The following is a 25,235-nucleotide window of genomic DNA, read 5'->3' on the forward strand; positions in this document are numbered from 1 at the left end:
TAACAGTTGAGAATTGTTGAGCATGTCCTTGTAAGAGGGGCCAACCATGACAGTTAAGAAGCCACTTTTCTAGAAAACAACCTGCTTGTCTGTCTCTGCCTTGGGGCTTTGGGAGTGCTAAGGGATCAGACTGACAAACGCTGACTGATCGGCTCACATTCACACAGCGCTTCCTTCCAGCCTTGCCGGGGATCTTACCATTGAGAGTTCTCATATTTCTTCCTAAGCCCTTTCACTCGCAGTGTATTAAAGCCCCTCCACTCCTCTGCTCGTCTTTTAATCCAGCCTGCGTGTTTTTCCCCCTTAGTAAGCAGATTCGAGTCGGGAGCTTTAATTAGATGCATCTTCTCTGGGATGCGGATGTGTCGGGTGGTCCGCGCGCAGCCTGGGGAGCGCTGGGTGGAAATGGGCCTACATGCCAAACATACGGCACCCTCGCTGGAAAGCAGGCCCCTTCGTTAGTGAGGAACTGACGAGCTGCCGCTCACATTTGGGTAATTAACACCGCCACAGATTGTGGAACAGCTGTGCAATTTAGCACTGTGGCAACACCAGCGAGTCAAGAGAGTCTCTGCAAACAGAGGACGGCTATGAAGTAGATTCATAGAGCACCTCACTCAGGCCTCATCCAAGCTCTCTCCAGTGGCCAACGTAACGCAGGTCCTCCGATACCTGGCAGAAAGGCGTGACAAATGATTAAAATCGCATTATTTAGGCCAATTTAAGATGATGAACTCTTAAACAAACCCGAGAAAAATAGTCTGTAGAAATAGTCTGTAGTCAGTACTCTTTTTTGTGGAGCAACCAGTTAGATGGTGGCATCTACGTTTTGTTGCTAAGGCCAATTTACAGCAAGCTTTTGGGGCACCAGCCTCGTCTACAGTTGTGGAGAATAGATGGACCGATCCTTTGCACTTTCTCTCCGTGTAATTTAGGTTTCTTTTCATCTCTCGTTTCTTGGCAGCGCCTGACTTGCCCCCACAAAACCAAATTATATGTAAGAAGTAATTAAAGCATCCTGGTCTCCTTTTTGTTTCTTTTTGATTATAGTTAATGCGTACCATTCCGTCCTCCACTTTTATTTGCCTTGTTTTTTATCCCCACTGATCCGCAACATCTGGTTTTGGGTTTAACCGTCGGGGAGTGGTGAGAGTGCGGGGGAAAAATGCTGGTACGCATGCAGTTTAAGCTGGAGTTTTTCTCTGTTGGCTTCTACCTGATTATTACTGAAAAAACACAAACATCCTGGGGTTTTTGGCTTTCCGTCAACTTGTGAGCATTTACAGTGACTGCCTAAAGATAGTCATTTGCACAGCGATAAAGACAACTTGTACATGTGTGTTTAAAACAAGTTTGCATTTGTATTATACTAGATAACGTGGCTACAGCAGAGCAGCAGTATGGAGCTGTGTATTGTGAGTCTTGTAGACCTGAGTCCTGCTGTCTCTCCTCTCTCCCTCCATTCCCTGGCCTATCAAGTGTCAGTGACAGTGACATGCCCAGGGCTGTCAGCAGGCCGTGTCCTGGCTCTGTGCTCCGTCAGAGAGCGAATGGAGGGAGCCCAGGGAACTTGTTAAATTTCTGCTAAGCTAGGCTATGCTGACTTTGACAAGAGACATTTCCTTCCAATCTCCTCAGGTCCTCTGCCGCCATCATCAACCACAACTCAGCGAGTGAACAGGGCAATGGAGACGATGCAACGATAATAATGTGAAAAATGTCTATCTGCAGTAATGCCAGGTGAAGGCAAACGGACAGGCAGGCAGCCAGCTTCTGCAATGTATTCTGGGAGGCTGGGCCAAGACCCAGCGGGGCTGTCATTTATTTATCTATCTGCAGCGTCTTGAGAGGTGAAGAGAGGAGAGATGACAGAGGCTGCGCTCTACCAGGGGGGGCTATCCGCCTCTTGAGGGATGGGAAATATAATTGGGCTGCTCTCACTCTTGGCTATGGCACCAATCAGACATCTCTCCCTCCCTCCCTCCTTCCTCCCTCACCCACCCCTGTTGCTTGCAGACATAGCTGAGGAGATGAGGCAGTGCTGGCCTTTCAGGCCCTGAGCAGGGACGACCCCAAACAAGACTTGTCACTTGTGCTTACAATGGCATTTATTTGATCGGAGGAGGTTTTTCTTCCTTCCCTCCCTCCAGCCCTTTCCTCTGCATTCTGCCTCTGCCTCTCTTTTTGGCCTGAGCTGTAATGCTGGAAACCTGAATGCAGCTTGGCTGGGGCTGCCCGTGACTGCTGCTGTGCAAGGCAAATGACTTTGCTGTGAGGGACAGGCCACCTGTTAAAGACAGGGTGCGGGCTGAGCTGACAGAACAAGTGTAACTGTCAGAGAAGAAGGATGAAGTCTCTCTCTGCAGGAGGGAGACAGGAGAATGTTTCCACTGGCCCGTCATCACCACACCGGCCCTAACATGCCCTCTGCATTCTCCTGCTGTGATCCAGTGCTGCACAATCTACTGGAAGTTGAATTCGTCTAAGCAGCCAGTGGGAGAACTGGAAGGTTCCCAACCGGCCTGTTTGTGTGAGTGTGCGAGCATGCATGTACGTGTGGCATGGCGGTCAATAGTGTAGGTAGAGAGCTGAAGCCTGTGAGCACATCTGTTTCAGCTGCTCTAATTGTGTATGGAGGTATTGATCTGTGGTGGGTGCGAGGGCACCGTACCAGAAGTTTCCGCCTCCCTACGCTGGCATCTGGCCAAGTTCCTGTCAATCTTGGCTGTGGGTGATGGCCTTGGCGGGGATCTGAGTATTCAAAGAGCGGTTACAAGGTAGCAGAATAGCATGCTAGGTCTTCAATTACAGGTTGATGGGTGGCATAGGGTGGGATGCCAAGCAGGTTCGCAAGGCCAGCTGGGCAGTCCCTGCTGCGGTGCGACGGGACACGTTTTAAAGAATTAAAAGCAGATAACAGGGCTGGTGAAATATGCGAACAGCCCTCCTCTAACAATGGTTGTGGATCCTTTACTGACTGCAGCCTTTAATGACTTGAGCTAACACCCTGCGCACTTCATCATCCAGCTTCTTCGCTGAACACTTGATTAAATCCTCTTCTCTCAACTGAATCCAGAATTGTACGAACACAAAATATATAATAGGTAGATGCTCTGTAGGTCTGTCCCTTGGACACCGTACGATGGGGTCAACTAGGTTCAGCTGGCGGAAAGTATACCCTTTTCTTTTGGGAGTCTAAATTGGCCTCTGCTGTCCAACTACACACACATTACTGCTGACAGACATGAAATGCAAACACATCCTTCTTTCCCTCTCTGCTTGATGAATAGTGTGCAGTATAAAGGCCCTGGAGCCTGGACCAACTAATCCAAGGATTCTCTCAAATGTGAGAAAAGGCTGCTTGCGTACACAAGCTGCTGCCTTGACTTCATTTGTTTGCATATCTCTTATTCAAATACAGACAGGAGCCACCTGAGCCGCGCTGCTGAGCGTTTCTGGAGGTGCAGATGTTGGAATGAAGGAAATACAGGGTTGCCATAGAATTACAAGTACATTCTTTAAATGACATGGCTAATTAAACCACTTATCAGCGTGGCTTCAGCAGCCATCCTTTTTAAAACAGGTAGACAACTCAGCATTTAAGAGGTAGTTTAAGAGGCTAATTGTCAGGTTCGTTTTATTGACAGGAAACCGGTTCGTTAACGCAGCCCAATGCTGCAGTAATGAGCTGTTTAACCTTGCAATGCTGCAAAAGAATCAATGCATTATGTACACACGCTCAAATAATGTCACAGGAAGCAGCATACTGGAAGTGAAAGTAAGTGGCCTCTGCATGTGACTTGGCATCCTTTCTTCTCATTTAGCGCGCTCACACACAGAGACTCCCAAGAAAAACAAAGCTTTTAACAAGCGCTAAGATATTCATTGTTGCCATCACGAACAAGCCCAGAAAAGGGTATTACTGCTCCAGGGAATGTTCTTTGCCTGTTGTTTTTTCTTTCCACTTGAATAATTTAAGGAGTTGCATGTAAGACAAAGTTGCATTCACTTGCTTCATTATATTTTAATCCAGAGCAAATGATGCTCTGCCTACACTTGGCATGGGCAACAACTTTTAATAGTCTTCGGCTGTGATTGCTCATAAATCTGCTCCAGAGCTGCAAACACATTATATTTATCCTCCTCGCTCTGCCCTTCTCTTCTGTCCGGGGATTTGTGTTCAGATGGATGCCAGATCAAATTCCTCCACAGGTGTTGTGTTATTAGCTGAGATAACAGCCGGTGGGTTTAGACAGAGTTCAGCAGGGCTCATAAAAAAAGCTAAGCTCACAGAATCGACAATTACAACACGTGAGGATGTTTTTATTGTGCAATCACCGGGATTGTAGGCAGCTGTGAGTGTTCAATAATGATGTGAACTCTTCTTAAGGTTAATAAAACTGACCTCGCAGGCTGACGTCGCTCTAAAAGTGACTCTGAAAGCCACAGCTAGCATAAGTCCACGCAATTCATAACTCTTTCTCATGCGCTGCAGCTGTGACTGATCACTGGAATTAAATACCACATGTAACATGGCCGCTGTCAAGGTCAGGTCGCCGTGTGGTGAGCGAGAATGATGTACACAGTAAGTGTGAAGTCTGAAGCCATAAGCTCTCTCACAAGGTCTCTGCAGTTGTCGCGTTGGCGTTAAACTAGCTTGCGCAGGACTCTCTCGAGTCACACAGTTAGCTCACCACCCCCTCCATCACCTCCTACCGTACATAGCAAACCTCCTGGCATGTCCAGTTAATGTGTCATCATGGTTATTTATACACTCCCACCAACTCCACATTAAGTTACATCTGGAGAGTTACAGAGCGACTACACAGAAGAGATGTGTGTGCGAGAGCCGGTTGTCATAGCTTAGTTTAGAGTCAAATCAGATACGTCAACATGTGTTGTCTTTGCTGTGACGTAGCAGTGGGTGTAGTGTGGGCAGCTGGGGTCCAGGTCCTATATTAGATTCCTCCTGTAACCTCAGAGCACAACACTCGACCCACTTACAGAGCAGACCACAGCTGCAGCTTATATCCAGCAAGTAGCAAATACTCGTTTCCTTGCTGTAGCAATCTCACTCTCTGTGTTTGGTAATGAAATGAAAGTCTGTTCAATGTAAACAGCACTAGAAACGGTGACCTCCAGCAACCACCCCTGCCCCTCTCCTCCTTCAATAAGGGCAGCTGAGCAGCAGAGGTATTTCTAAAGGTGACTGCCCGGGCGTTGGGTGTCCTGTCCCACCCTGCAGCGAGGCCTCAGGGAGAAGCTTGGATTACAGCTGCCAGAAACCTGAGGCCTGATGTCTGCATCAAAAGTAAATTCCACTTAACGTGCCACATCCCTTTCCAACATGACCCGGGGGCTTTGGAGAGTTGAGACGCCTTTATATAGCGCATACCATGTTTGTTTATGCTAGCAGAGGGGATAGTGAGCCTTAAAGTGGCAGGGGACGGGTGGTGTGACACCGAGGGGACATTTGGTGATGGGTTCCCTGCTCCATTTCCAGTTTGACCAGCTCCCGCCCCCCCAAACTCCCCCTTGATTCCTCTGCAGGGCAAGTTCCCTTTGCCTCATGTCAGCTGCCGTTACTCAACCAGCCTCAACACCTTTGCACCGATGAACTCGCACTGATCAGCCTGAGAGTCCAGCTGAAAGGTCAGGGGTCATCTAGTGTGTGCATGGGGTTTAGGAGGCATTAGGATGCAGAATGACTGGTGCGGAGGCTGCCGTGTGAAGCCTGGATCCCCCATATTTCCTAACCCAGAGTCAGTCTTTAACTCCCACCGGTATTAGAACAATATTTATTTGTGTTAGAGGGGAGGTGATTCATATTACTCAAAATCACTGGCATAGCACTGGTGAGATCTGCCTCTTGCTGCACATTTTTTCCTCTCATTAAAGGTGTCCGTGCCCAGAGGAGCAAACCAATGCCTACCACACATTTCCATCCAGTGCCAGCTCTGCCTTTTCTTCTCTTTGTGCGCTGTCTCTCACCGCCGAAGAAATTCACTCTGTGTGGGTTGAGGCAAGGGAAAGGGTCACAGCTTTTTTATCGCTGCATTATTTAAGATCCTGTCGAGTTTGTTTTTTCTCCCCTCTTAGCAAATTCATCCAAGTCAAAAGCGCAGTATGATCTTAAGAGAGAGGAAGAAAGGAGGAATGTAACTTGTGTAGCCCGAGGTGGGCTATGACTCACCTAGACATTGTTCAGATGGAGCGAAAAGAAAACAAGTTCAATAGGAGTTTCTATTGAGCTGTGCTTAAAGCCACCTTTCTCTTAACAAGCTGCAGTGAGAGGTGGTTTGCCTACCAAGCTTGCCTGCAGCTCTCCGCAGGGCGATTATGTCACGGCGGGCCAGTCAAAATGATGTGTATCTCTCTGTTAGAAGGCAGCTCTACTGCAGCAAAGGCTCTGACTAGGAATATTATTATTATCTCCTCCAGGATCCTCTCCACAGCAACAACGGTGCCGCATTGTGAGAGCTCTGGAGAAAGCTGTTTTTGAAATAATCCGCCTGTCTGTTATCCTGCCTCTCAGACAATAACATCCAGAAAGGCTTTTTTACTTTCCACCTCCCACACTGACAATGGGGTAAAGGCTTTACAACAGAAGGATGATGTGGATATGGGGGACAGTGAGTTTCCGTGACCTGTCCTATCATACCTCCTCGCAGCGCCCCCCGAGGGAGCCGGGATTTGGTTGTGGCTGTTGACCAGCCAATCAGAGAGCAGTGAGCCGTGTCTTAAAGGGCTATCTGCCATCTCTGCTGCCGAGAAGCCTGGAGAGCCACGAGGAGCCACCGGTGCTGTGATCTATATCAGGGCCAGAGAGTAATGACGAACAGCCCCCTGATTCCAGCGGGAGATTACCCGCGGTTCTTATCGCTGCTGGCACACATTTTGACATTAAAAAGGAAAGGAGGCCACGCCCTTACCACAGTCAGCTGTGCTGTGCTGAACACATCTACTGCTATCTCCTGCTTTTGTTTTTACTCTCCTGGAGCCTTTATCTCTCTGTCTCTCTCCCTCTTTCCCCATCTCCATGGTCTCAAGCGGAACTTAATCAAAGTACAATAGCTGTGCAACACTGCCCCTTATCTTAGAGAGATACTACAACCGCCCAGCCCCCACCCCTATCCCTCCGAACCCTGACAAGGGAGGAGAACCACGCATGCTTTTAAACCACCGAACTCAGATCTGGTGTTGCATTAATTGAGTTAAATGGATTGCGATGGTCGAGATGATTTGTCTGTCGGCTTTTATTGCTGCAATTTAGACTGTGCCTCATTGCATTATGCCACTTAATGAGAGCCCTTCGCAGCCGTTTTGTCTCTGCTGGTATTAACATGCGCAGGTTCACTTCACAGGAGAGAGTGGAAATGTGCGAGCCCTAATTTCCTGCTAAATTTAGTTGATAATCAACTGAAAGCACTTCCTCTGACTCTGTCAGTGAAATGTTACACATGCTTTTTCTCTCCATCTTTAACCTGTTCCTGTTTAATCTGTTGGTTGCGAATGGTGATTTGTGATCACCTCCATCCTCCCCCCCTACCAGCCCACCTCCATCCTTCATCCCGAGCCGTTGCGGGGAGTTTCAGCAGGTCTGGATCTTCTCCGGTGAAATATGCCTTGTCCTTTTTCCTTCATTTCTCCTTATCTGGTTAGTGCTGGCTGTGGGCCTGCTGAGGCGTTGATTTGTGACCCTCTCTGTCTGCGGCGGCGGGAGACTTTAATGCAATGCGTGCCTCTGCCCTTCTCCCTACTGATGAAACAGGCCCCTGCATTCCCCTGATAGACTGCTAATTTGTATACTAAACTGACAGGCAGCCGTGATAAGGGCTAGCAACTGCTGCACAGCCGGGGGAGGGAGGCGAGGGAGGAGCGGCGGTGGTGTGGGGCGCGGTAAGCGAGACGAAGGGTAATATTTTACACAAAGCTCAAGCCCCCCTGCTCCTCTCTCGGCATTCATTTCCCTGCGTCTGTTGCTAGGGGGAGAGGGAGCAGGAGATGTCAGCCACGGCCCGCTGTCACACACATACACACACACACACGTATGCGTTACATGCGGCTATGAAAATGGCACCCGGGGCAAAATATATGGAGGTTATGTGTGTGTTTTGTGTGTGTGCAGGGAGGGACCACTCCATTCTACATGGTCACTATGGAATTCATTATCATCTTAATGATGCTCCAGTTGTAGCGAGTATCTGCTGGTTGACAGTTGCGTGGGAGGTTTCTTCTCTCCTTCCCGTTCGTGCTGTATATCCCGTCATGCTCGCAGGGGGTTTGCAGCGTTGCTGGCCCGCACCTGTTCTGACAAGCAGACGGCGGTGGTATAGTGGTGGGTGGGAATTGGAGCTAAGGTAGACGGAGCCTGTTCCCCGCTCTGGGAATGCGCAGCACTGCCGCGGCTTATAATAAACGACCGCTCGGGAGGTCATTAAGTTTCTGGAACGGTGCGAGGACAAATGCCGGGGAGATAATTAATTTGGTGTCTCCCGTTGCAGCCTGGGAGCTGTAGGCCCACTGTGCATCGCTAATGCAGCATTTATTGTTAAAGTAGCATTAGCGGACGTCTGGGTTCAAAGGGTGACGCTGGTTGAGGGGCCTGAGTGGGTGCTGATAGAAGTGTTTATCAAACACCGAGCAACTCCCACATGCGCAGAGGAAATCAGGCGGTTTGACTGACGGGTGTTTTTACAATGTCAGTGCTGATAAGCCTCTTTGTGTCAGTGTTCAAGATCATCGTGTGACCCTTTTTATTCACTGAAAACACACATCAGCAACAATTCAGATCAGAACATCGTTATAATCACACAAATGATTCAATGCTGAATTTAACAATCATTATGTTCTTAAACAAATATCATCTTCATCCCTTTGAAGCGGCATGATTGATGAAATTGTGATTATTGCTTCTAAGGAAAGAGCCAACACAGGACATCATGTGACAGTAAATGGAAAATTGGACGCGGGCAGTGAAGGAGGAAGTTGACAGTGATGAAACACCAAGCAGGAAAGCAAATTAAAAGTGTGCGTGTTTGTGTGTGTGTGCATCGGTATGTGTGTGCGTGTGTGTAGGTGGGAGGTGTGGCGATGTGGATCCACGGACCGGCAGGTTCAGTCTGGGTAATTGAGAACCTGATCGTCCGTGCCAGGACGTGTGCCCTCTTGTCCGTCTTTCTTCTTCTCTGTCTCACCCTCTTTCTTTTATGCTTCCTGATAATTATTTGGTGCCATTTCCTGTCAAATCAACGCAGCACAGAGAAGCATTGTTCACTTACACAGGACCATCAAGTCTCTAAGCCTACACCGAGATATTTCACCTGCATAGTTAGCATGAAACACATTGTTCTGTGTTTGTTTCCTATTAGGGTTATACAGTAGCATAGCATGCTTGTGGCTATGGCTTCACTGATGGAGTAGATTTTCATCAGCCTGTAAAGCCGCTTTCCCACTGGTCAAAAAACCCACTAAGACCCGGTTTTCTTGCTTAATGGGAAAGGTCAAATGACTGGTACTTATCGCCTCGGCTCTGATTGGCATTGAAGGAAACACAAAACCCTGGTCGACACGCTAACCTCCGCCCCCTCTCCCTCACGATGCTATGCTCCGTCTGTAACTTCTGCGATTCCAGCGCTCGAACATCGTTCCAATGTTTTTGCCACAGAGTTTAATAAACATGAGTAATGTTTGAATGTAATGTAATGACTGAATGAGTAATAGATACAATAAAGACCTAACCACCGCCGTAACATCGTCATTGTTTAATAACCCTGTTTTGGGCGCGTTTGTGCATCAGACAGTGACTCAGCAGAAAAAAAAACGACAGGAGTATACTTCACTGGCAATGGAAAAAGAGACAATCGGCATCTATAAGCCTGTCTTCCCGTGTTTGAAAGACCCGCGTCAATGCGCTAATTTCAGTAAGAAAGAGGTATAAGTATCGTTTTATATAACTGATCTTCTGTAAACAGGTTCTGGTACCTTGCAGTTTCGTTTTCAAGTGGCAGAAATATTATTTTTAAACTTGCTGGCCTGTATTTGGTTTGTGGTATCTAAGTGTTAAAGTAGCCACCTCACCACATGTCCAACAACAGAACGTAGCATGTGCCAAATGACTCAAAACTAAATTGTAATTATAGTCTTTGCAGGCCTGAGCCCACAACAAAGCCTACAGACAGGTTTCTTTGTTTAACGCTGCAGCTTCTGTAGCAGCGCTGCCAGCCTGTGTAAAAATGATATCTCCACCAGTGGGGGCTAGGCTCTCTACCTGCTCTGCTCAAAGGGGGGGAGACTATATTAGGTATTTGGTTTTATTTAGTCTGGGTTTACCTAACCTCTGGCCGCAAGACGTCTTCCTGTTTGGAGATAATTTGCTCAGCTCCAAGGAATGCTGGGCATGCAATAGCAGCTCTTAGATCAAAGGTAGATGGACGGCCTGGGGATCGTTTGATATAAAGCAGGGGGGGTTTGCTGGGTGGGGGGTTATGGGGAGAGAAATTGGTCTCTCAGCAGTCTTTACTAAATGAGGTTAATTGAATCTGGGTAATTGCTGACCTTCCTGTCTCGACGAAATCACAGCCTTAACTGATCAATGCCTTTCATAAATTTATGCCTGAAGGTCATTCGGTTGATTATGCCGCCCTCCCTTGTTGCCTGCATCGCCTCGCTCAGTTTGCCCATTGTGCTCGAATTAAGCGGGGAAGCATTTTAACACATGAAAAACTGCAATTAAGCTCGTCTCATATTTTCTACATTAATTAGCCTGCTGTGTTGTTAAATTAAAGCGTTGTGGACACGGAAAATGTGCAAGGAGTTTTTTTTTCTCCCGTTGCTTCTTTGCTGTGACAGTAAATGCACGCCTAGCAGTAAACGTCTCACTTACTGCTAGCGAAGGTTTCTGTTTCCCTGCTCCCCCTCCGCGGCTCGGCTATTATCTGGAGATTTATGCAGCCAATAAGTCATTGGTGTTCAGGGAAGTTGGGGACTTTTTAAAACAAACAGCAGTGTAATTTGTAATTTGGCATTCCCTAAATCTGGGAATTATGGTTCAGCATGTGGCTCTTTGGGGAGTTAGCACTCTGATGGTGGGTTTACTGGCCCAGCTCCCTCCCTGGCCTCCTCCTTCTTTTTCTTTCTCCCCCCTCATTCCTTTTACGCCTGCCGAGGAAACGGAAGGATTTCACAGCTGCTGAGAGCTGGGCCCCGGCTGGGCCCTATGACCTCCTTCTTGCTTTTTTCCCCCCTCCCTCAGTCTCACTCCCTTTTTTCTCCCTCACTCCAGCAGTCTCTTTCCTCAGGGAGCTCTTGTGTGGCTCAGAGGAAGCTGAATCATAAAGCATGGCTAATGAATAGAATAGGGAAGGAAAGCTGAGGCCTGCTGACGGCCCTCCAGAGAGGAGGCCAGGCCCCTGAAGCCCCAGGCTCAGATAGCAGACGGCCCCCTCAAAGGTCAGGCTTCCTGCGGCCCGCTCCAAGGGCTTTTGGCTCCCAGGCAATGTGGCTTGAATTTCCCCCATTACTTTTTTTAAATGGTTAAATTTCCCTGTTTCCTTTGGAAAACCTGGCCTTTGCTCCTCTTTTTTTCTTTGTCTGTCTCTCTTTCTCTATATATATTTTCCCTCTGTCTCGTCTTTCCCCGTCTGTTTTTAATGGCAGCCAGGGTTGCCTCAACAAAGAGAGTGTGAAGAATTTGTTATACATGACCTCTGCACACCACAACCGCAGGCGGCTCAGACTGCCAGCAGCACAGCCCCGTGAAAAAATGTCAACTTGACCAGCGAAACCCAGAAAGTTCTACAAAAACAACAGCAAGTCAAATCAGGGCTGTGCTTTGACATGCCTTTTAAAGAAGTGCTTTTGTAAGCCGGCCTTGTAATTGTGGATTATACGACTGACTCATGCAGACTTGGCAGGTGCAAAACACAGCATTAAAGCCTAAATATTGGTTGTTGATGTTCCTTGGAATACATTTGGAATATAAAACAGCTCAGTGCACACTCAAATGGCCAGAATAAGAATAAGGAGAAGTGGGTTGTCTTGGCACTCGGTAAACACAGCATTTTCTGTTCTCTTTCTCTGGAACATTATGTCTGCCTCGCTCTCTGGATAACCGCTCTGCTCATAAGAATTGTTTGAACTGTTACAGTGAATTATGGCATGACCTACCCTGTCTTTTTTTGCTTTTGTGACCCCGTGCCACACTAAGCAAGTCCCTGAGCCAGCTCCCGTGTCCATTTGACATGCTTCATTTCATCCTGAGCCCATATTTTTCTTCCTGGGCCTCCGGGGCCGTGATTCAAGGCTGAGGTTGTGCTGCCGCTGTGCTGAGGCTTGGTACTGGAGCGTTTAATGTCGTCCAAAGCTAACAAAGAGCCTGTGTTGTAGCCTGGCGCCCAGGTTCTGGGAGACTGAGAGAGGGCAATGCACAACACTCTGTCTTTGCTCTATAGTCTACTGTAAGAGGAGACCGGAAACAGCTCTGTGTAGCCGAGCGTTTGCTGTCCTTAAAAGACCAAACTAAAGAGGTGTGAAGTGTTGCAAAGGCTGTAAAAGATGAAGGTCTTCCCAAAAATGACACTGTTAATATTAAATATTATGTGTATTGACTATTCTGCAGTGTTTATTATCTACGGTTAATTATTTTTAATGCGAAACTATTCGTCGGCTTTATCGTCTTTCATTATGTTTCTTCCTGTATTTTTTACGGCCTCTGTGAAAACAGCAAATCGTTAATAGAGCCTTTCCCTCTGCGTTGTTGTGGTTAGCGCTGAGACGAGACATCAAGCACAGACAGACAAACACTGCGGAGAACAGTAACACAGTGGCAGCGAAGAAGGAATAGGGAGGTCTTGGAAAGAAGAGGACGTCCTCAAAACACTTGTGAAGAAGTAACGCGGATGCCAAGGACAGCCATCTGTGTTTACGAAATCGTTTGCTTTCTCCTTTTCTCTCTGTCTCTCTTGCACTCGCTCTGATTCACTGTTCATTCTTTACATATGCTCCCTTTGTGCCGCATAAAATACAAGCATGGCAGTTAAGGACACTCAGGCCCTTTGGTAGGAACATATGCTCGGCTCTTGCAGCTTTTTACAAGTGTGCAGAACCGGGATGAGAGGATCTAAAGCAGAGAGAAATCAAGGCTTAAAACAAAACCCCCTATATGGGCTGATATAACAGGCTGAGGCCGATGTGGATCGTTCATATTATTTTCCAAACACACAGACGTTTTGCTTTGCTATCATGCACTGTAACAGATTATGTGTGGATTTACTGCTTTTCTGTCAAATGTCACATCGGGGCAGTTAGCATGTTTCTTTTTGTAAATGTATGGTGTGTTTTGACTCAGGTGGAGCTTTCCAGAACCTGCATATCCATCTAAAGCAGGGAGAAAAATACCTCAGTGTCTATTATCACTTCATAGCGAGGTCCTTCAAGTAATCAGGTTTTCTCTGCTCACTGGAAACAACATCAGTCAAATCAGTAACTTTGGTTTTAGACCAAACAAATGTTGTCGGATCCTCTGTTTACGTCCAGTCTGGGCTAATGTTGTTTTTGATGTTGGACTTGTTTTTACAGTGAACTCTCTATTCATGAGATTCCATTCCAAATACTGCAGAGCAAAATGTCACGTCTGAGCGGCAGCATGTATGCAGGAGCCTTTGTGCTCTAATGCTGCATAGCCACCTCACTGACTTCCTTCATCTTTGACAGCATTTCTTTCAGAGTTTTCAGGTGGCACAACAGTGCCACCTAATGTTACCTCGAAAAGCCAGACATGCACCATCAGGTACAGGGAGAGCTCTTCTCGTCGGCTGTCTTTGATTGGCTGCTTAATGCTGAGTGTGGCAGCTGGACTCGTGGCCACATTAGTGGCTGAATAAGCCTTTTTACGGGGCAGACAGAATGTGGCAGTGCCTGCATTATTTTTGATGAATAACCTTTAATTATATGAGGTTTTCCACAAAAATGCGCCAGATTCAGCTCATTAGACAAACCCACTAAATGTCTGTCTTCTTGTTTTTCCAGGTGTCTGATGTAGGATCAGAGAAGCTCTTTTCGCCCACCACACCCAAAGGTAAGAGCCCGCTCTGTTTTCTCTCCTCCTCTGCCTCATTCATGCTCACAACAACAACTGGCCCAAATCTCCTCGACTCTAATCCTGTCGCTCCCATTCAGATTTAAATGTCAGCAGACATTAACAAGGTCTGGTGACTACATATGCATACATTTTTGCCTGGGTGCGGAGTGGCGTTTCTTGGACGACCCCACCAAAGGCTTAGCCCTCCTACATATTGGTTCATTAGAGGGGATTTAGAGCCTCCCTGCCACATGCTCCCACAAATGGGAACTTCCCTCAGGCGATACAAGCTCTCTGACAGCAGGCCTGGACCATAATGGATGCCAAAGGAAAGAGAGAGAAAGAGCTTTGTCAGCCCCCCAGACATCCCAAACCCTGTGTGTGTGTGTGTGTTACTGTGTGTGTGTTCATGCACATATGTGAGTTATAAGGCCTTTGCTTTCAGTGTTTTTGCATGAGCTCATTTCTTGCGTCCATGTGTGTCCAAACTCATACATCGACAAGTGTCTACCAAATGTGCATCGATGCGATGTGAGCTGCACCTGTTTATCCAGACTTCGCAATGATGCTTGGCAGGTCAGAGCAGGGAGAAAGGTGACAAGTTGTGGATGCAGGGAGGCAGAGGGGGGAAAGAGGGGCACGATCAGCCTACTAGTGACAGATAGCAGCATGCAGACCACATCCCCTCAGGGCAGGAACCAGGAGGCTGGGCCATTAAAAACAAGCACAGGGTGAAGGAGGCCTAAATCAGAACAGCGTAAAGTATGTCCTTCTGAGGGGGGTTTGGGGGTGCATGTCTGCAGGACACACTGGACACATAGGTGAGTCACCCTAGTAGATTTCTAGTGTAATATTGATCCTTTTTATAATCACATGTTGTTGCTTTTTGTTTACCTTTATTTCGCTCACATCAGAACATCAGCTGTGAGAGCTAGATTCCCTCTCAACAACCTGTGAAGGGTGTTGTTTGGTTTAGCGGAGTAGCTTCCGCCGCTGAGTGGAAAAGCGTAGCTGACAAGGAGGAGAGAAACTCGGCCTGCCGGCTGTGTGATGTAGATGACCTGTGACCGCCGGCGGCCTCATGAAACCAGCGTTCACAATGACAATGACTTCCAGACTTGCGTGGTTTAGAGAACAACTAGACCGCGTCAGACTCCATCTATTCTCCACCGGGCAGCTGGACCGCTGCTGTTGTCATCTGTCAGTGTTGACTTATTTTCCCTGCATGCCTGTACAGAGCATGGCTGCATATAAACACACCGCTATAGTACGGGCACATATACAGACATAGCTTTTGTTTTTACAAACATTACACAAACACCTCGTCCATGTCGGCTGCAAAGGAAGGCCTCTGTGCATGTTGCTAATGTGCACACAGGGCTGAGGATTAGGACTGTGGAATTACATCCAGCTAATCCAATCAGAGTCACTCCTGATTGTCACACAGATCAACTAGATCCTGTTTGGGGGAAAACTAATGCAGAAGAAGGGCACTGGATTAGAATAAGGGGTCAGAGAGGGTGAGGCGGAAGAGAAATCAGCACTTTGATGAAGTGATTTGGTGTCGATGAGGAAGGAGAAGTTATCACGCTACATGTGCAGATCTGCCACCAGCCGCCTCTCCTCTCCCATTCCAATGTTGTTCTGTGCTGTAATGGATTCTAAGACAGTGTTTGTTTTTGGCCTAGACTGGTTTTTCTGTGTGTATAATGTGTGTGTGTGTGTGTGTAATACAGAGCAGCCCACAGGCTGTTTTCCTCTGGTTTAGAATGCAGCGTATGTGTCCCATTACCGGTCTCGCTCACAGTCCTGTGGGACCAATGAAAAGCCCGCTTTCCTCTGATCACCAGGCCTGTTGAGCTGTTGGCTGGGAGACACTCAGACAGATGCACACACACACACATTATGGCACACATAAATATATAATGCTGTGCTGATGTTTGGCTTGTACATTTCTCTAGGTAACGAGTGTTGTTTCTTTCGCCTCTTCCTGGCTTTTCAACACTGACTCCTTTCTGAACCTTATTTTGGTGAGCAGTTACGGCTACAAACAGTTGAGGTTTAGTCCTAATTGCACACGGGCCCGCAGTCTGTCATGTTAATGAAACGGTTCAGGATTAATAGAGGAGAGGACAGACCAACATTGTAATCAGCGAAGGAAGCGCGCTGTAATTATGCACACAAAACATGGTTTTGGGCAAAACCCAGACACACTTGCCTTCTTTCGCTCATATTTACTTTCGTCATCTCTATCACTAGTCTGTTGACAACCTGTTATAGATGCAAGATAACAGTGCTGATAATAGCCCCGGCTAATAGTATCTGTAATAACACGGTGCGCACTGTGCAATTGTCTTTGGATGTTTCGAGCCGAGAGCTGGCACAAGCTGAGCTGAGTGTCTGTCTGTGTTGGTGGTGATGAGGTAGGAAGGAACAGCACAGGGCAAACATTATCTAACAGCTATTGGTTTTTGTTTATTTCCTGTCTTAAACCTCCTGCAAATTATTGATTTCCTGGAGGATGGCATGTTTAAGTAAAAGCGCTGTGAAGGCTTGTGCTCCTCTCAGGGCTTCTCTTATTGAATCGCAGGTCAGAGTTGACTGTTGTCACTTGCTTGAAGGCGAATGAGGAGCTAAATGTAGCTGCTGAGCATGTACCAGGCACCTCCTCAGAGCACAGATAAACAGGGCCCTCTTATAACATTTCACAGGGCTGCGCCTATGGAAGAAGTGAAGAGTTATCACCTAGCTGTCACCAGCTAGAAATATCTGAGAAGAACACTCTGGAATCTGCAGTGACTGTGCTGAATGCTGATATGTGGGTTCTGGAGGAGCAGGTCTAGTCTTTAACTGCCCCTTTGTTCTCGCTCATGTCGTGGTGTGCTAGCGAGGTGCTACCTGCCGTTGTGCGAGTGTTACCCGTGTTGTGTGCGGTCCACAAGACAAACCTGGGGCATCTTGGGATAGCGAGAAAAAGATTGGTAGAAAACCCATTTCTGAAGTGGATTTGTGCCCTTGTAATCCTGATTAATTTTGACCCGTTGTGCTCATTTTAAACAGAGCATTACAGTAAGCGTGAACACAGCAAGCTCCGGGGCGAAACCAGGAGCTTAGCGGCTTTGGGAGGCTTAGCTGCAGATGGCATTTTAAGCCGGACTTAATAAATTGTTTCCATTAAACTTACCGGCCCACACATACTGGATTAGACCAGTGGAACAAAGGAAGGAGAGAGCGTGCAGACGAAGAGGAGGAGAAAAAAAGCACACACACAGCTCCCATCATGCACATCTGACTCTGTTAACATCTCTCTGAGGCCACATGAAAGGTGAAGACAGGGTTACTGTGGTGCTCAGGGAGATGGAAGCTTTTGGATGTGAATTTAAAATCCACTCACTTCGGTTCTCCTGCTCGTCAGGGATGTCGGACCAATTTGCTTAATTGACACAGAAGTAAACAAACAAAAAAGATGCATAAACCATTTAGCTTGGCGGTGGATTTAGGGCTTATCCTCTAACTGTTTATATATAAACACATTACCAATGCCGTAGCTTACGGATTTAGGATCTGCCCATACCCTTGTTTTTTTTTCCTATGGAGTCTTTTCACTCATATATCAATCTGTTATTGTTGGAAATCAATTCCTTATGGTAGGACCCCTCCTCTCCCCTCTTTCAACCTCTGCTTGCCTCCCCCCTTACCTCCTTCCCCCATCGGCTCATGGCTCGCTCCCTAAGCTCTCATTATGTGCTACACAGTCCAGGGTCCCCGTGTCGAATCGCTAATCAACCACCCTGTCTGTAGGCCTGCTCTCTCAATAGGTGCTGAGTGGCCTTTGTTCCGCCACTGCTGTTTGCTGCATGTCAATAAAAGAACTAGGGCCTCCTCCTCCTCCTCCTCCTCCTCCTCCTCCTCCTCTTCCTCCTCCTCCTCCTAGTGTTACCTGGGCCAGGCTCCTGCTCCTGCACTGCAAGCTACAGCAAATGAAACACAGCCTCACCTGCTGGATGCCAGAGAAGGCAGGACGGATGGAGATTGGAAAGGGAGAGGCAAGGTCAGGGGCAGGGGGGATTGAGGGCAGCGGCGGCATAGTGAAGTAGATGAGCGAGCGTGTTTGTATTCGTCCAGGCAGCTCTCCTCTGGCCAGGTCACTGTAATGTATTACTAACCTCTGCGGCCGGCCCGACTGTTTGCAGCCTCTCACCCATTAAATAATGAATGGAGGTTGACCCTCCGACCAACAAATCAGCTTTTCGCTGCCGTCCAATCAGGACAGAGTGGAGGTAGATGGAGAGTGTGGCTTTCTGGCTGGCGTGCAGACATGTTGTTGGAAAAACACAAGGGCTGCAGAGGCTTCACACAGCCAGATTAGCAAGGGCTGGAAATGAAAGCAGCCATCACCGCTGTGGAATCTAAGCCTGCTGTAGCTCATCTGCAGTACGTCGTGTGATTGGTTTGACAAAGTCCAGGCAGCGTACAGAGCGTGCTTGCTTTATCAGGATGTCCCTGTATCGACACAGCTTTTACTGTCGAGCTCTGGTGTGTTGCGGTATGACAGGCACACTATGAGCAAAAAGAGGCCCGAGGTTGCTTGTTTTTATTGCTAAAAAGGAAACTATTCTTTGCTCGCTTATTACTGAGCTTTAACAGGAGCTCACGCGTTCCCCTGATTGAATTAAAATATTAAAAAGGTACAACCTCACAGCAGAGCAGCAGAAACAGATGGGTTAGCTAACACGTTCAGCTGGGAGGAAAACACTTTGGAGAAATTTGAGAAAATCAAAAATATGTCTTGTTTCTTTATTAATATTTGGGTTATTACTGCTCACACACACAGGACAGCTTATGAGCCGGTTGATTTGTTTTTGGAGAAAGGGCTGATATTAATGCTCCCTTTATTGATAGTGCTAATGCTGTTTGTGCAGCCGTCCCTGTCGGAGAGATGAAAATAAATAGGGGGAGCTCGGCGGAGATAAGACACGTGTTTAATTATTAATTGAGCCATTACTGACAGAGATTGCCTTTTTTGATTTAAAGCAGGAAGGCCTGCTTCAGGGACAGAAAAAGCAATTACAGAATTCCCAGCCTGCACTGCTGCTGCCCATCGTTTCACCGTACGCTGCGAGAGAGGAGTGAGAGGAGACAAAACACTCCCACACACACATCCTGTTACACCGCGCTGTTCCATAAATTATTTTAATTCTTCTTCAATATTTATAGCGTTTTAAATTACGATTACATTGTCATGTATTATTTATATAGAGTAGCAGGCAGTCAGGCCTGAGCCACATTACCCACAATCCCTCTTTGGCCTGGCACCTTGGCCAACGCTGACTGAAGGGAATTGTTTGTGTTTTTTTATGATGCAGGAAGTGATGTCAGACTGAAGCAGCTCTTACAAACCGCCTGTTTGCAAAGACACTCCTGGTTTCTGTGCACGGCAATTAGCTGGCTTGTAAAATCAGTCCTAATATGTCATGCTATCCCCGTGTGCACTCTGTGGCGCCTTTAGAGCTCTATTATGCCCATTAGAGAAGTGTGTGCGCTGTGCAGAGAGCCCGGTGTGCATGAAATATTAAGTGAGCCTCTGTTTAAAGTACCGGGTCGCTGCCGGTTCAGTCTTCAAAACGGAAACTCTGCTTGATAGTCAGTTTATATCTCCCTCCTGTCTGTGTTAGCCAGTACATGTCAGGATGCTTGACACCTGTCAGTCAGTCCCATCAGTCCCTGTCATCTGTGTCAGCGAGCCTGTGGGTGGTGATCAGCTATTGTGACAGGATATGGGAGTCACATTGAAGGCTGTGTGATTAGGCTCCATTGTGTGTCTCTGTGTTCATTGACTGAATATGGATTCAGCTTGAGCTGTAGAGAGGGAGCAATTACAAAATCACTAGAGGCCACGAGGGGCTTTCAGGAGCAGTTGCAGGGGCATGAACAGAGTTTTGGCTGCTGCACTTTGACTATATATCTTCAGTTGGTAACGTCCAAGGTCTCTCATCCCTGAGCTGTGCTTGCCATCTTACTGTTAAGGCTGGTAAGACAAAATCAAAGAGAAATGCTCAGTATGAAATCAATTCAATCCTGAGCATTACTGTGCAGCCTCAGACCCTCCTGTACACAACAGAGGCCAGCGCTCCCCTGAGGCTTTAAATGCTTCTCAGTTCAGGTTAAAAGATGCCAGCTCGCTGCCATCCCGGCCTTTTCATGCACATGATTCTCCTTAACGACCTCCCCATCAGCAGCATCACTCACCACGATTACAAAAAGGCGCATGTGAGTTCCTCCTGATGCCTTGACCCCGTGGCGACACTTACTGTACACCTCAGCTGATATCTCTATCTGTGCAGCCATCTACTGCAAGCAAATATCAGAGAGAAGTCATTCCCAATGCTTAATCTAGGTAACAGGATTACTGTCATCAAGACAAAGGGTTACGATATTATTTTATGTGATGTGTTTCTTGGCTCAGCTCAGTGGGCCTCGAATTCCAGAGAAAAGATAATTCAATAAAAGACTTATACAAGCAAACAAATCCCTTTGACAGCAAAGCTGCAGGCTGAACCCGGCCCCTCTTGGCGGTACTTTTACTGAGGTCTGGTTCGCTAACTGCTTCTCTGTAAACCAAAGGTCTTTGCTGTGAGTGGGGAGTTGAAGCTTCACCAGCGAGTGAGGAAATCAGAGGCTCCCTGACAAGTGAAAAGCTTTCTGGCGGATAAGCTGCAGCCCCTGCGGTTAGCTGACCAACTTGTGAAACACAGGTTGACACCCATCCCTACAGGAAAGCACCGTTAGCTAGAATGGATGAAGGCTGCTTGTTTTTTGGCTTTTGTTTTTTACAGGGGATGAAGGGAAGTATTTAGAAAGGATAACTCTAGAGAGCAGTAGCTCTCATCACATCTTCTGTCTAATCTTAATCCTCCTTCTCGTCCAATGGAGACGCAGCCAGCTGCAGTGTGGAAGGCATTTTCATTGTTTACTTGGGAGAATACATGACCAGCCTCTTATCACTGCTGTCAGGCCTGAGATGTAAAGCGTGTCGCTTGTGATCACTTGCAGGTTTTCTTGTTTTTAATCCTTTATTCCAAGCTCCGGTCCGTCTGCCAGCGAGAGGGGGTTTTCCCCCCCGCCCTGCGTTTGTTTGAAGATCCCAGTTCCCCGCTATGTGCGTTTTAAGCTCATCTGCGTTGAGCGGTTCAGAGCCAATGTTGTTTGCAGATGAGGCTGTAACGCTCGTTGACGAAGCCAGATGGTAGGCGATTGTGGCCAAACACGATGCTTGGATAATGTACAATTGCTGGCAAGGGGACAGTCATCAGCCTAGATGGATATTACAAACATGCTTGTAATGGATTGGACGTTTTGGGAAGCAGTTCACAAAGACTTGTAAAGACGGGGAAACCACAGCCAAAAACAGAAAGGATGTAAAATGCTTCAGATCCCATGACGGAGCAGGACATCCATGCATTAGAAGAATGTGAGAGGGGATTCTTGAGCGAGGAGGTGAACCCAGGAAACAAAACCCCAAATAAAACAGAAATATCAGCCTGCTTTAGAAAGAATTTTCCAAATATTTCCAGATGGGTGGTCTGCTCTGCTTTTAATGTTTGTTCTGTATTTCTAAGCTTTTTCCCTCTCCAATGTTAGCATACAAGCATCCATGTTTCTGTCAGTGGCTTTTCAGAGTCTAAAAGCAATACCACGCGTTGGAACCAGTGCAGTATGTTTGACAGAGGGCTGGGTTTGCAGGGGTTTGTGACACAGCCAAGCTATTAGCCTTGAACTCAACACACGGTGAGAGCAGTAACCGGACACACTGCTGAGGAAGGGCTTGTGTTCGGTCCTGTATTTCACCGGCCATGAATGCCGTTAATTGTGCCAGTGTTTGTGAAGAGACAGGCGGTGATACACTGGGACCTTTTGCCTGCATTTTGGCCATTTCAGTGAAGGTTTGAAAAAAAAGGAGAAAGCACAGTGTGGTCTCCTCCAATACTCAAGCGGTCATCTGTTTGGCTGTTGTTTTTGGCTACCGGTGAATTCCCTGCACTGGGCCCTGGTGGTGGGGCCCCTAATGGCCTCTGACTGACTGTAAAAACCCCATTCAGCAGAGCATGGGCTCCAGCCTCCCTGGCTGTTAGGTTAGTGCTGCTGCGTTGAGGGTCGAGCAGCAGGACTGGGACTTCTCTGTTGTTTGCTTTGGGAAGGAGCGAGAGAAATCGCTCCAATGCCACATGACCCATAGAGAAGTGTGTACAGAGGACTATCAGCACTATCGACCAGGGTTAGACTTATATATGGTCATGCTGATATTTGCCTTTTCCACCTCCATATAATGCACTTTTTATTTACAAAGCCTCAAACCCAAATTGGGCCTTTTCAAACATATTGGGTCGTATAACCAAAACCACTCCAGTCCAGAACAATCAGCGCTGATATCGACCGAACAAAGACCACATCTGTTGAAGCGTAACGGTGACGAATTCCATCAAAATTGTGCCGCCCTGTGTTTTTGTGAAAGATCTATATATGGCTATCGCTATCACTAATGATACAGGTATTGATTCATCAACTGTTAAGTGCAGGGCATGTGCCGAAGAGCCCCGGCCTCCTTATCAGCTGAGGCACACTGTATTAGTCTGCTGGATTGGCGTAGCACTGACCTAATCCTGGGAGCAGGTGCGACTGCAGCCGAGCTAGAGTGGACATGTTTTTCAGGGAGGATGAGCCATCTGGGTCTTGATACTTTATGGTGCTTAAAACACACTCTCAAGTGTGACACTCCCAGCACTTACCTTTTAGCTGCACACAATAATCTAAGCGCCGGCTGCTAAAGCGAGCGCGGAGGCTTTCAGGAGAATTTACAGGGTTTGATGTGGTGTGGAGCCTCCGCTTCGACACGGATTCATGAAACAGTCAGACACACTTGGCGGTTTGATTTTGATTCCTCTAACTCTTTCACTGTTGTTTTGTCATCTGCAGTCTGAAATATGTCGAGCAGAAAGAAAAGTGTGTTTGTTTTGTTTTGTTTCTCTTTCCTGCCTTTGTGCCAGCCTGCCTCGCTCGACACTTTTCTTGGGCCTTGTGTTGTTTTGTTTTTTCTTCCTGGTGTAGTCTGTTTCATCTCACGAGCGATTTGGCTCGTTTCAGAGTCCAATTTTGCTCCTGTTTCACCGTGTACCCCCCCCCCCCTCCTCACAGACATACTCACATTCACACATTTCCCCAAACTGACACGCCGCCTTCACACTCCAAACAAATCAATTCTTCACTCGCTGCACTTGGAACGCCACAGTGAAATACGGCAGCTCATAACAGCCCTGAAAACGTGAAGGCTGTTGCTAATGTTCCTTGTCCACTGCGGCTCGAGGAGGCTAGACCCAGATTCCTTACCCCTGTGTGTGTCTGTATGTGTAGTGAGGGCTCAGAGGAGATGGGGGCAGACAATGGTGGGTTTTAGTTAGCAGCAGCCCCACAGGTCGGGATCCGGGCCTTGTTTCCATTAGTCTCCCTGACACAACTCCCTGCCCTCTGCTCCCTGTCGGCTCTCCTCTGCCTTATTAACTAACCTTTCTCCTCCAGTCTGGGTCACTTTATCACTCTTTCTCTGTCAGGTCCCCTCTCTCTAATCAAGAATGATAAATGGGGTGCAAGGAAGGACGGCAAATGTTTGCGAACCTGATACACCCTCCAATTGTCATTCTTTTTGGCGTTGGTGGAGAACACGGTTGTTGGGAGAGGGCGGGCGGTGATTTTGAGGAGGCTTCTGTGTGTTTTTGTCTCGCTAAGCTCTCTATTGAAAGCTATTTCAAACATCTCCACCTCAGCCCTCTAAGTGTGTCATCAGCCTAAATCATCACCCTCCCAAACAAGAGAAAACTCAGACTAGTCCAAGATTTGTTTTAAAGAAAGTCGACCTTCAGATATTACAAGCTCTGACTGCAGAAAGACTTGTAGCTCATAAGAACATTGTTTTCCTGGCATGTAGCCATTAGCAGGCGCAGCTCTAGTGTAGTCTTCAGCAGCTGCTGGGTCGCCATCTGTAAGCCTAATTACCCAGCAGCACCCCAGGAGCAGCTCAGCAGCAGGATCCTCCTATGGAAGAGGCATTGATTACATCAGTGTGTCTATACCGGACAGTGTGCTTCCCTGGGGGGGCCGCAGATATGTGCAACTTAAGCGTAAGCACTTTAATGCACTCTGGGGTGCTATCTTTAGACAAAGAGTTCACTGAGATCTTATCCTGCTCCATCCAGCCTCCCTGTGGGGGAAATTTCACACACACTGTAGATCATTCAGAGACACTCTATGTGTTAAATAGGAGTTAAAATGGTTAATAAGGAATAAACTTGCATGACGAGTTAATATTAATTAAAAATTATTAGACTGATTAATAAAAATGTATCAATGATTTTCATAATCAAATAATAATGAAGTCACTTACCAAGCTAATGTGGAAAATACTGGATGTGATCTGTTTTTTATATTGAATTTAGTTTATATTAAAGCCCCCCTTCAGAGAAAATCCAGTGTTTAACCTTGTAACAATCTCCATGTGGTGTTCTTCATGTGCTACAAGACATATCAGGGACAACATGAGCTGTCATCTCCACGGCTGGGCCTGACTGCTTTTAAACTGCAGTGTACCAAGGACAGGCTGAACAACACGTTTTCAGATTGGCAGGTTTGAGACGTCACAAACCTAAAGAGCCAATCCTGTTAATGGACGGGGTGATGATATGCATATCATTATGTGAAACCTATGGCAACCACTTTGGCGATGCGCGAGCCAGCTGTAACCGTCATCGTAATTTTTGCAGACTTACTACTGACTACTAACGTTAAAGTAATTTTAAAGATTTTCATTTAAATAAAAGTCGGTTAAGTCTCTGTCTATCGCAGAATGAGGTAACACAATGGTGACTGAGCCTATGGCCCACTGTTGAAAGCATTTGCATTTGCAGTATTACAGACTGGGTGTCTGTGGCGCCCAGTTAGTGACACGTTTTCCATCACCCAGCAGTGGTTGGTCTGCTAGAGAGGGTAGGTGGAGCTAAGCGGCTGCTTTTCCGCTCTCTGCAAGTGTTGCGAGTAAACAGTAATCTACTATGGCTGAACAAACAAAGAAAAGATCGATGACTACAGATACAACTTCAAAAAGAAG

General features: G+C 47.1%; 1 protein-coding gene across 5 annotated transcripts in view; it reads left to right on the forward strand.

Annotated features, from left to right (window-relative positions):
• fbrsl1 (fibrosin-like 1) overlaps window positions 1-25,235 on the forward strand; it is a 310,850-nt gene that overhangs the window by 259,310 nt on the left and 26,305 nt on the right. For all 5 annotated transcript variants that reach the window (XM_069682291.1, XM_069682292.1, XM_069682293.1 and 2 more), the window contains one exon: window positions 14,029-14,077. In XM_069682291.1, coding sequence (XP_069538392.1) covers window positions 14,029-14,077 — 49 coding nt within the window. The remainder of the gene's footprint in view (window positions 1-14,028; window positions 14,078-25,235) is intronic.

The sequence above is a fragment of the Semicossyphus pulcher genome, unplaced genomic scaffold (genome assembly GCF_022749685.1).
Source record: "Semicossyphus pulcher isolate SPU_LCO1_2020_fin unplaced genomic scaffold, fSemPul1.0.p SCAF_6, whole genome shotgun sequence".
NCBI classification, from domain to species: domain Eukaryota; kingdom Metazoa; phylum Chordata; class Actinopteri; order Labriformes; family Labridae; genus Semicossyphus; species Semicossyphus pulcher.